Source organism: Thalassophryne amazonica, chromosome 17 (assembly GCF_902500255.1).
Source record: "Thalassophryne amazonica chromosome 17, fThaAma1.1, whole genome shotgun sequence".
NCBI lineage: Eukaryota > Metazoa > Chordata > Actinopteri > Batrachoidiformes > Batrachoididae > Thalassophryne > Thalassophryne amazonica.
In genome coordinates, this window is record NC_047119.1 from 57,680,549 (window position 1) to 57,693,696 (window position 13,148).

General features: G+C 38.6%; 1 protein-coding gene across 1 annotated transcript in view; it reads left to right on the forward strand.

Annotated features, from left to right (window-relative positions):
* Positions 1-13,148, forward strand: part of LOC117529358 (matrix metalloproteinase-17-like) — a 186,536-nt gene that overhangs the window by 167,302 nt on the left and 6,086 nt on the right. The window contains exon 2 of the mRNA XM_034192117.1: positions 11,466-11,598. Within this exon, the coding sequence (XP_034048008.1) occupies positions 11,466-11,598 (133 nt within the window). The remainder of the gene's footprint in view (positions 1-11,465; positions 11,599-13,148) is intronic.

Genomic DNA, 13,148 nt, shown 5'->3' on the forward strand with positions numbered 1-13,148 from the left:
GAGTTAAAATGAGGCGTGCCAAAAGAGTGCGCTGCAGTAGTGATAATGTGCTGTCTGGCTTAGAGCTGGCTCCCTGCCGCTGTGATGCACAAGTCATCATAGCATTTTCTTGCCAAACACAGGAAAAAAATAATCCAAGATATCAAGAAGAGTTTGTCTGCCTGGAGCTGTGCGGACATGCACTGGGGGGAGGGGGGGCTCCGACTTAAAAAAAAAAATAAATAAACAAAGACTCTTTGACTTTTGCTGACTGGTGAGGAAGATTCAGTCACTCAAAATGTGACCAAGCAGAAGCTGCTTGGGTGTGCTGTTCCAGCAAATCAATTAGCAATAATGAGGGCTTGTGTGTGTTTCGAGGATGAACAAGAAGTCTGTGGGGTATAAAGCCTTCTCCTACCGTGGCCCGACTCTTTGGAACGATCTACCTGCTGTTATTCGGCAGTCTGACACAGTGGAGACTTTTAAATCAAGACTGAAGACCCACTTTTTTAGACTGTCTTATTATTAATTTAATCTGTTTGTGTTTGCTTTGTAATTTATTTTACTATTATTTTTATTTTATCTACTGTGTTTTATGTTTTTATTGTGCTTTTCTTGCCTTTAATTTTGATTTTAGTTTAATTTGTGGTGTTGTGAATTGTGTGAAGCGCCTTGGGGCGACTTTGTCGTGAGTTGGCGCTATATAAATTAATAAATTGAAATAATAAATGGTAAAATAAGTCCCTTTGGCTATTCCTTGTTTTTTGTTTTGTTTGTTTTTTTCAGTCGGGGTTGCCACAAAATATTCAAGGTGGATCTGCATATTGATTTGGCACAAATTTTACACCGGATGCCCTTCCCAAATGCAACTCCATATTACATTGCCAAATGTGGCAGGGGTGGCGTTTGAACTGGTAGCACTTAGCAACCAACCCTGCTCAATGAATAAATAAATAGTAATTGTCATTATTATTTAATTGATAAGTCAATCTTTTAAAGAACGTAAAATTAAGTACAGTCACTTGCCCAGTTCCGGATCATTGCCAGTTTCAGATCACTGCTGTAGTATTTGCGCCGCCGTTTCTCGTAATCAGCGTGAATAAGCTAATACTTGGTACCAATGGAAAGATTGATGTTTTGTCTACAAACGACCACAAGCTCGACCGGATCCAGCCATCCTTGTGATCAGCAGAGGAATCAAAACATCCGGTGTCTGCAGTGTGCGCGCTTTTTCTCACTCACTCATTCCTGCAAGTTTGAAAGTAATGATCTCTAAGACGTAGCAAAGGTGAGTTAGCCGTTCGGTGTTTTTGGTTCTAGAGTGGGAAAATACTTACTTACTTGGGTAGAAATGTCAGTGTGTTATGTCTTGCTGTTTAATTGCTGCGCGCATTTATCTCTGACATGAAAATTTGCCGGTTGTGGATCACTGAAGCAGTAGCGTCGTGTCAGTACTTGTGAGCCATGTGTACTTTGGGGGTCATCTCAACATCACGAATGGGCATGAATGTGGGGGCTTTTACTTCACACTTCATTTTTTGCTCTTAAAAATGTATAACAGTGCCTTGCGAAACTAAGTAAATTCTCATTTAATAAGTATAATTTCTGTCATTTTGTGTTCAAAACACATTCTCGGGCACAGTGTGTATCATTCTGCATTAGAAGGGCTCCAGCCAGATGCCAGGAATGCCCACCAAAGTGACAGTCACTTTGGGGGCACTTTTGGGGCCAGAACTGGGCAAAGTGATCCATTTCCTGCAAATATTTGCACCACACATAATGTGGCTTCACACTTTAAGTAGAAGGGCTACACCATCCAGACTTCTTCAGCTAGATAACACCCAAATACCCAAAACAATATACAATAAAGGACATTCAGTTGCATTATGGCTCCGTATAGCGGGACCTTAAAAAAGGTGATCCGGAACTGGGCAACCGTCTGTATGTGCAAACCCCCCCATCGGCCAACGCAATATTTTTTGCAGGCATGATGCATCTTCGAATTAGCATGTTCACAACCTCAGTCATATTAAAACATCAACAATTATGCCAAATCACCTCAGCTGGCACATTTTGATGTGAAAGACCAGCAGCTCTACTCAGATTCCCTCAGGGGTGTTCGAGGTTGTCACCCTGTCCGTGAGTATAAGTCCAGAAACCCAAAAGAGAAACCTCATTTCTATCGTGTGAGTCCGTGAGCTTGTTCTTTTGGTCTTTACACAAAGCTCATGAGACAGGGTGAGATCAGGTGACTGATCAACAGGGCCGGTGCTAGCCATTGGGGCACCCTAAGCACAGATGCTTTGTGCCCCCCACCCCCCGCCCTCCTGAAATGAACAATAATTCAGAATTTGACAGTGTGGTTCTCTTTATTTCCAAAATAACTTCTCAATACTCAATATTAAATTAATATTGAGTTATGTTAATAATAATTTATTAATGTTTTGAAAACAGCTGCAAATAAATAATTTTGCATTACCAATGGCAGCAAACATGACAAGAAGTAAATATAAAATGTAAAATAAATAAATACCACCACCATTATTTAAAAATGTAATAAATAACTAGTCTGCAATTAATTAAACTCCTCTCAGGAAAAAAAGTTAACCTTTTTTCATGTTTCAGCTTTTAACGCAGGATTTTGTCCTTTTTTTTTCCCATTTAGATACTTGTCAATTTTTGTACCATTTCATGGACGAAACATAAACTCAATGTAAATTATCACAGATATTTGATATTTTACACACTAAATTAATTCTGAAAAAAACTGTCATAATGAAAAGAATCAGCAGCTGCAGCATTAAACATGGCATACAGAACTAAAACATTTAGCAGGATCTAAATCGTGATTTTGAAGTAAAATGTTCAATTACATGGCAGTTAAGGCTTATTTAACATCAGTGAGCGTGAGTGGGGAATTTAATCGCACTTGAAATTTAAAGCATCAAGTGTTACAGAGCCCTGGCTGTAAACAAAGGATCATTCAGCTCTAATTCCAGAAAACATGATTCTAAAAATGATCCGCGTGAGGTCGCACTAGAGACTATTAAAGTGATGCAATGGCTTAAAAGAAATACAGTCTGGATCTGGAAGATTCAAGTTCTTACATGAAAAACAGCAGGAAAAAAAAAACCCTCACTAATCTTCCAAGTCATCCTTTCGCTCTCCTGAAATGTTAAAGACAAGAAAAGTGGGGTTTTCTTTAAAAAAAACAAAACAAAACTGGCAACATTGATTCCAGTGCACAGTCCGGATTGTTACCTACACGATCAATCAGTCCATGCGTGCAGTTCTCCCAGGCTGAGAGAAGACAGTGCGGGACTCTCCTCTTGTCTGTAGAGCATCGCTGAGACACGCAGGCTGCGACAGCCTTTTTCATCTCTGGAAAATTGTCTGATGTGACACAGGCGGTGACACACGCACAGAGGCTGCCCACGCCACTTCCTGCCTACATGCCTCTTCCTCCAATTACTTTTGCTTATAGCTATCAATTCAATCAATCAATTTTTTTTTTTATATAGCGCCAAATCACAACAAAGAGTTGCCCCAAGGCGCTTTATATTGTAAGGCAAGGCCATACAATAATTATGTAAAACCCCAAAGGTCAAAACGACCCCCTGTGAGCAAGCACTTGGCGACAGTGGGAAGGAAAAACTCCCTTTTAACAGGAAGAAACCTCCAGCAGAACTAGGCTCAGGGAGGGGCAGTCTTCTGCTGGGACTGGTTGGGGCTGAGGGAGAGAACCAGGAAAAAGACATGCTGTGGAGGGGAGTAGAGATCAATCACTAATGATTAAATGCAGAGTGGTGCATACAGAGCAAAAAGAGAAAGAAACAGTGCATCATGGGAACCCCCCAGCAGTCTAAGTCTATAGCAGCATAACTAAGGGATGGTTCAGGGTCACCTGATCCAGCCCTAACTATAAGCTTTAGCAAAAAGGAAAGTTTTAAGCTATTAACATGCTTTACACAATTATCTAGATATATCCTTACTAGTAGCCTATTAGGATGATTTTTCACAAGCTTGGTAGCATGGTGCCCTACACGCAGTGTGTAATTTGTGTGTGCGGAACGACAGCACGCACTGCTGTCTCTCCGCACACGCCATCTTATCTCTCCATCTTATCCCAAGATACTTGAACCTTCCACTTGGGCTGATGACTCTCTCCTGGCCCAGAGAGGACCAGCCACCCTGTTCTGACAGAGGATCATGGTCTCAGATATGAAGGTGCTGATTCTTAGTCACTTCACATTCGGCCTCAAAACATGCTCAGTGCACATTGGACACATTGGAGGTCACTGTCAATATAATCACATCATCCTCAAAAAGCAGGGATGTTTCTAATGTCTTCAAACTGGACACCCTCCAGTCTTCGAGTGCACCTTCAAATCCTGTCCATGAACATCATAAACACGATTGGTGACCAGGGGCCGAGTCCAACACCCACCAGAAACACATCTAAAAAACACACACATACAATGCATTTAATTGTTGTTTGTTATATTTTAACATGTCTAAATTGTCCCTCTAATCATTGGTTTAACTTGATGTAAAGCACTTTGTATTACACATTATATTCAAGAAATCCTGCTCAAATGCTTGTCGTCAGGCAGCATACCTATTTTTGAAATGTTCAGTGGATAGATTTAAAAATTAAATGGTTTTAGATCCAATAAGATAATGATTAGAGGGGTCGTAATGTGAGGAATCCTGTTTGATATTTAATCCAGTTTTGAAATATTTACACTTTTTTTTTTCAATTTCAATATTTCAAAACTTACTGCTTTGTTGCCAGTTCGTCTCTTGATCTTTATTCATTTTCTCTCTTTTTTTTAATTCAAATTTTATAGTCCCAGTTTTGATCCTTGAAATCAATGAAATGTGGAGACCATGAAGTCATCATTAATATTTCACAAGAATATTTAATATTCTTGTGAAATATACTCATTGTAACTGTTGCTTGTGTCCTTTCATTGATCACATTCCATTCCAGTTATACCCAAGATTTTATTAATAAATGCAGAATATGGTTTTTATTTTGAGATTCGTGTGCTGGCAATTACAGTATACAGCTTGACTTTTCTTTCAGGCAGAATAGCATTCCATGGGCAAACATGGCAGTGATAACTGCAACATGATGTTTGGATCAAATCACTCCGCACTCCACATTATTTTCAGCTACGTTTTGCAGCCTTTTACGACTGTGTGCTGAAAGTTCTCTCTCCTGTTTGGTAATGCTCAGTTATTTCCAGTCCTGCTTCAGTGTTGTCTGTCTATTCAGTCTGCTTGATTGTTGATAATCAATATATGATCAATTTCAGTTATGTGATGTTTCAAACATTGTGCGTGTGCAAACAGCATGTGTGTGTTATGCCATTTACACAAACAGTTCGTGTAAACAGCGTAACACATGCACATATAATTAATGTCGGACAACATTGTAGGTTGGACAACCAACATTGTTTGAGGCAGTTCAGTATAGTGTACAGTGAGCTGGCAGAGGGCACTCGTTTGGCTGTTCGACCACGCCTGCGCTTCAAGGGTGTCTGCAATGGTATGTTTACCACTGTGTTACATCACCTTTCCTTCTAACAACACTCAAGTGTTTTGGAACTGAGAACACTAATTGTTGAAGCTTTGTAGGTGGAATTCTTTCCCCTTCTTGCTTGATGTATGACTTCAGTTGTTCAACGGTCTGGGGGCTCTGTTGTTGTATTTTGCAAGTGTATTTTGCACTTCATTATACGCCACACATTTTCAATGGGCGACAGGTCTGGACTGCAGGCAGGCCAGTCTAACACCCGCACTCTTTTACTACAAAGCCACACTGTTGTAACACGTGCAGAATGTGGCTTGGCATTGTCTTGCTGAAATAAGCAGGGATGTCCCTGAAAAAGACGTTGCTTGGATGGCAGCATGTGTTGCTCCAAAACCTGGATGTACCTTTCAGCATTGATGGTGCTTTCACAGATATGTAAGCTGCCCATGCCATGGGCACTAACACACCCCCATACCATCACAGATGCTGGCCTTTGAACTTTGCACTGGTAACAATCTGGATGGTCTTTTTCCTCTTTTGTCCGGAGGACACGACGTCCATGATTTCCAACAACAATTTGAAATGTGGACTCATCAGACCACAGCACACTTTTCCACTTTGCGTCTGTCTATTTCAAATGAGCTCGGGCCCACTGAAGGCAGCAGCTTTTCTGGATGTTGTTGCTGTATGGCTTTCACTTTGCATGGTAGAGTTTTAACTTGTTCTTGTAGATGTAGTGACAAACTGTGTTAACTGACAATGGTTTTCTGAAATGTTCCTGAGCCCACACAGTAAGATCCTTTACACAATGATGTCGGTTTTTAATGCAGTGCTGCCTGAGGGATCAAAGGTCACGGGCATTCAATGTTGGTTTTTGGCCTTGCCGCTTACATGTAGAAAGTTCTCCAGATTCTCTGAATTTTTTTATTATATTATGGACTGTAGATGATGGAATCCCTAAATTCCTTGCAACTAAACATTGAGAAACATCGCTCTTAAACTGTTGGACTATTTTTTCATGCAGTTGTTCACAAAGTGGTGATCCTCACCCCATCTTTACTTGTGAACGGCTGAGCCTTTTGGGGATGTTCCTTTTATAACAGGTGTTCTTTGAGCATTGTTGCCCCTGTCCCAGCTTTTTTGAAACGTGTTGCAGGCATCCATTTAAACATGAGCAAATATTTGCACTAACACAATAAAGTTTATCAGTTTGAACATTAAATAACTTGTCTTTGTAGTGTACTATATATAGGTTGAAGAGGATTTGCAAATTGTATTCTGTTTTATTTACATTTTACACAACGTCCCAACTTCATTGGAATTGGGGTTGTATGTATGTATGTACAACCCCTGGCAAAAATTATGGAATCACCGGCCTCGGAGGATGTTCATTCAGTTGTTTAATTTTGTAGAAAAAAAAGCAGATCACAGACATGACACAAAACTAAAGTCATTTCAAATGGCAACTTTCTGGCTTTAAGAAACACTAAGAAATCAGGAAAAAAAATTGTGGCAGTCAGTAATGGTTACTTTTCTAAACCAAGCACAGGGAAAAAAATATGGTCTCACTCAGTTCTGAGGAAAAAATTATGGAATCATGAAAAACAAAAGAAAGCTCCAACACATAACTAGTATTTTGTTGCACCACCTCTGGCTTTTATAACAGCTTGCAGTCTCTGAGGCATGGTCTTGATGAGTGACAAACAGTACTCTTCATCAATCTGGCTCCAACTTTCTCTGATTGCTGTTGCCAGATCAGCTTTGCAGGTTGGAGACTTATCATGGAAAATTTTCTTCAACTTCCACCAAAGATTTTCAATTGGATTAAGATCCTGACTATTTTCAGGCCATGACACTGACCCTATGTGTCTTTTTTCAAGGAATGTTTTCACAGTTTTTGCTCTATGGCAAGATGCATTATCATCTTGAAAAATGATTTCATCATCCCCAAACATCCTTTCAATTGATGGGATAAGAAAAGTGTCCAAAATATCAATGTAAACTTGTGCAATTATTGATGATGTAATGACAGCCATCTCCCCAGTGCCTTTACCTGACATGCAGCCCCATATCATCGACTGTGGAAATTTACATGTTCTCTTCAGGCAGTCATCTTTATAAATCTCATTGGAACGGCACCAAGCAAAAGTTCCAGCATCATCACCTTGCCCAATGCAGATTTGAGATTCATCACTGAATATGACTTTCATCCAGTCATCCACAGTCCATGATTGCTTTTCCTTAGCCCATTGTAACCTTGTTTTTTTCTGTTTAGGTATTAATGATGCTTTCATTTAGCTTTTCTTTATGTAAATCCCATTTCCTTTATGCGGTTTCTTACAGTTCGGTCACAGACGTTGACTTTAGTTTGCTCCCATTCGTTCCTCATTTGTTTTGTTGTGCATTTTCGATTTTTGAGACATATTGCGTTAAGTTTTTGTCTTGACGCTTTGATGTCTTCCTTGGTCTACCAGTATGTTTGCCTTTAACAACCTTCCCATGTTGTTTGTATTTGGTCTAGACTTTAGACACAGCTGACTGTGAACAACCAACAGCTTTTGCAACATTGCGTGATGATTTACCCTCTAAGAGTTTGATAATCCTCTCCTTTGTTTCAATTGACATCTCTCGTGTTGGAGCCATGATTCATGTCAATCCACTTGGTGCAACAGCTCTCCACGGTGTGATCACTCCTTTTTAGATGCAGACTAACGAGCAGATCTGATCAGATTTGATGCAGGTGTTAGTTTTGGGGATGAAAATTTACAGTAACCGTTACTGACTGCCACAATTTTTTTTCTTGATGTCTTATAGTGTTTCTTAAAGCCAGAAAGTTGCCATTTGAAATGACTTTAGTTTTGTGCCATGTGTGTGATCTGCTTTTTTTCTACAAAATTAAACAACTGAATGAACATCCTCCGAGGCCGGTGATTCCATAATTTTTGCCAGGGGTTGTATGTGTATATATGTATGTATATATTTTATATATCAATGACCAAAGTCAGAGGACAAGGTAAAACATTTTGGCCCATGTCAATATATAGGTAAGTGGCTAATTTTTTGTATAATTTGAAATGTGGGTGTAGCATGGCTGTACTCTGAATGCTTTGATCTTCATAATCTTCCTTTTTTTCATCCTTTCTTTTCATTTTCTTCTTCTTTCCTCCTCTTCCCTCTGTTCTTTTTCTTTTTCTCACTGTTCATCTCCATCCTCTTTATTCATCTTTCTCCTCCTCCTCCTCCTGCTTCTTCTGATTTAATTGATTTAAATCAATATTGGCACAGATGCGACATGTGTCTGCATTCTTGGCACAGTCTGAACTTCAACCAAAGAACAAATCCTAACGGTGCTTCATCACATTGGCATTTACATCAGTTTTATCCATAAATTACAAAACCATCCTGTCTCGCTGACATTTTCCATATCATTATGGTACTGTGCACACAAACACAGGCAGTCATTATTTTGTTAAATGCAAAGATGCTTGGCTAAAATAACTGCATATCGATTGCACGGTGGGATTTAAATCTCGATTATGAGACGCGCACATTTTCACAACATTCGCGGAAACACATTTATTTGATTTTTTTTGAAGATCAAAATTTGTCATTTCCTCTGATCATTTCTCAGGTTTTCCCAAATTTCTCTGACATATTTTTATTGCAATGTGTGTTGAATTAAACTTGTTTTATTTGATCAAGTCACATCTTTGCTCATATTTGTAATTAAAATAGGATATGTATATAACGACTTAATTTGCCCTTTGACACATTTACATGTATGAGTTTTTCCATCTCATTACCTTTTGATAATCGCTCCTTCAGCAAAGTCAAGGATGCCACGGTAAAAATATGAGTCTGCATACGTGTTTGTCAGAGCCAAAGTCTATTTATTAGTTAATGGTATTTTCCGCAGGGTTGTCAGTAGAGAAGGGGTGGCGCGCCATCGATCGCCATCACTCATCTCTGCTGAGCACCAATGAAAAAGCCATTACAAATCAGGCTTGTGTGACTGACTATCACATCACAAAGGGCTGAGAAAATGGCTCACACCAAAAGAGAAGCTGAGAGAAAGAATCAGTTTAAAGAAGAAAGTCAGTGGATTTGGATCTAATTAGGACAATAAAACTATTGCCGGCTCAATATTTTTGAGGCACATATATAAAATTCCTTTATACGTCAAAATCACTGAGTTAATTTCAAATTGATTCCTCAATTCTGGCTGACATGTAAAGGACTGTTTTGAATACATCACCTTTTAGTCACTATCATATCTGCTTCTAATATTTTATTATTACCACCATTCGGTGTTGGAGTTTGCAGTGCTGTCACGGGTCACTTTATGTTACGGAACTGACAACAACCCAGCAAATTTTCCTGTGGTGCACAACCCTAACACATTCTGGAATAGAGGTATTGACTCAATTTAGGTTTCAAATTAATGAAATGCAGAACTGTTTCCCATCTATGTTATGTCACCATACGTTGAAAGCACATAAATTTACATACAAATTAGGTAAAAACATCCAAACTCATTTTCCCCCGTCAAAATATATTCAAGAAAATGCCAGTCACCCACGTACCTTCTGTCATGTTTTCTTTTATGAAAGTCCATTTACCACTCCACCATGACACTGTATAACCAGTGATGCAACGATCAAAAGTTGCCATATGCATAACTTCTCCAATTACAACCACAGAAGCCGTTATCTCTGTCAGAGTTTTGTCACTTTTTGAGAACTGCCTACTCCACAGATTTACTGTACAGTGCCATGCAGTGTGTATTGATGTGAATGACATTTTGAGACACACACGTTGATTTGGAAATGTTAATGTATCCATTCCCTGACTTGTGTAATGAAAAGCTGGAGTGAAACTGAATATTTACTATAAAGGGTGCCAATAACAGTGTGTAGCTTACTTTTTCTACGTACTTTTTATTTCACTTTGTAAAAGCATTTTATTTCATTGTTTCTGTTACTTTGTAACTTTGGAATATATATATATATATATGTATATGTGTATATATGTATATATATGTATATGTGTATATATGTATATATATGTATATGTGTATATATGTATATATATGTATATGTGTATATATGTATATATATGTATATGTGTATGTGTATATATGTGTGGGTGGGTGTGGCATGGCTGTACTCTGAGTGCTTTTGATCTTCATAATCTTCCTTCTTCTTAATCCTTTCTTTTCTTTTCATTTTCTTCTTCTTTCCTCCTCCCTCTTCTTTGTTCTTTTTCTTTATCTCACTGTTCATCTCCTTCCTCTTTATCCATCTTTCTCCTGCTCCTCCTCCTCCTGCTTATATATATATATAATCCAAATTGATTTGTTTGCATTTATTTTTGAACATATTCTAAAATCTACTGTACATTATAATCACTATATAGCAAAGTGGACTACTTGGGTCAAAAATACAAAATTCTCCACCTGACAAACCGTGTGCAGTGCAGTGTAACAAACCCATATTCTGCTCTGCTGTATGTGAAGCACTGCATTATGGGATTTCTACAAAGCAGCACATTTTCAGTCCCATTGTGGGAGTGATACCCAGCAGTGAATGTATGGCACTTTGTAGCACAAGAAGAGTGATTTTCGCCCACAGCGTGCCGGTGAATCGTGTGCACGTTAATACGACTCCTGCACTGACACAGCTAAATGGAGCTGCTGTTATTGTCATAACTCACTTAATGTGCTTTCCTTGCTATGACATGTCAAAATGTCTGAAATGAAAACAGCTTTTCTGAGTAATGGTGCATCGTTGTAGGAAATGTGTAAACTCTGTTACGCCCAAAGATCTTGCAGACATTGCAGGTCGAGGTATCACGAAAAGTGACTCTTAGGTGTCAGAGCTTCAGAAGAGCTTTGGTACAAATACTTGGTTTTCCAGTCATTCCTGTCTTTATCCTGTTTGACTTCAAGGATTGGCTGAGCAAGTTTGGCTACCTCCCACCTCCTGACCCAGTGACTGGTCAGCTTCAGACCAAGGAGGCCCTGACCAAAGCCATCAAAGCCATGCAGAAGTTTGGAGGGCTGAAGGAGACCGGCATCTTAGGTACTTGCCTCTTTACTTGTTTATATGTCTTTGTCAGGTACAGTTCAAGTTCTTTCTCTCCATTTTATTTACAGTATTTCTGCAGGAACAGATACATATGTGTTATATTCACTAATCAGTCATGCCTCATTTATTTGCAGGTGTGCAGTGTTGCATCCCATTAGCAACAGCCGTGGCAATTATAATCCATGAGCTGATTGATACCACAGAACGTGACTAAACACTTGCAGTACAAAGTATACCACGGCTTACTCAAAAATATATAATAATCATCCCAAAGTGGTATCCATAGCCATGATTATACAGGGGTCAAAATGTAAAAATTCTCTACTTATATTGAAAAGCAGACCACATTATTTGTCTGCTCATAAGTGTTGCCAGAAGGAATAGTTTGGACTGTCCTTACAGGTAGTGTAATGTTTTTATTTAAATCTTTATGCCTCCACACGGGGCATCAAAATATAATGTAGCATTTATTGATTTAAGAAAACGTCACACGCGGGCACCATTACATAATGTAACAAATATTTATTTATAAAAATGCAATCGGCTCACACCGGGGAACCAGAGGAATGTAGCAATTTATAGTGAATAAGTAGTTAAACTCCCAAATTGAACTAGATTGGACTAGGCCCATATAATGGGTCACCAAAAATAATTAACAACTTAGAGTTTAATACTTATTATTTAATTATTACTCACGGCACCACCTATTTATATAGCATAGGTACTATAATTTAAACATTCATTAATTTATCAGTCTTAAATGAATTAATCAGTCTCAATTTAATTTAATCAGAAGTCTGAATCCACATGATACGGTTGATCAAGGGTTTCCTTCTGAACACAAAATGATCCACAGCAATATTTACAATTTATTTACAGTTTCTACAAGAAATGACATTTTACTGGCATTTTATGGACAGTTATTAAATAAGTTCATTTGTGGGCACAATTCTTACTAACTCATGAGACATTGGAGGAAAGAGAGATAAAGCTTAAAACTTTAAGTAAATAAATCTGATTGGAATTTAGTGATGAATTTTGAAGCCAATTAATTTTAAGAAATTCTTAATCAAACATGAATATGTTTAAAAAGGAGCCACCTGTATCCATTGACAACAAACCTTTTTCCTGGAACTTTCAGCTGTGTCACTTAGCTGCTGTTGTAGAGTCGTTTCATACTGTCCAATCCGTCCATCGTGGATGTTCATCCTCTGGGCAGCATGAGCTCACTTGGGGCAACACTAGCTACAGTAGGCTCATATCTCACTGTGACAGCCTGCGAACAGCATCTGTGACAAAATTCACCTCCCCCTCGCTACAGGCCAATTTTAATGCCATGGGATGTACCCACACTATCTTTGTGATCGACGTATTGGGCACCCCTGTTCTAGAGTATAAACCATGCCATTTTACTAGTTTGGGAGGCCTGTGACTTCTCCGCCAGTGTGACTTATGTACTGAAAAATTGTGTGTTTGTCATTAATAATAATAATTATTATTATTATTTGCATTTTACTTTCCTGGAAATCAAAGCACTGAACAAA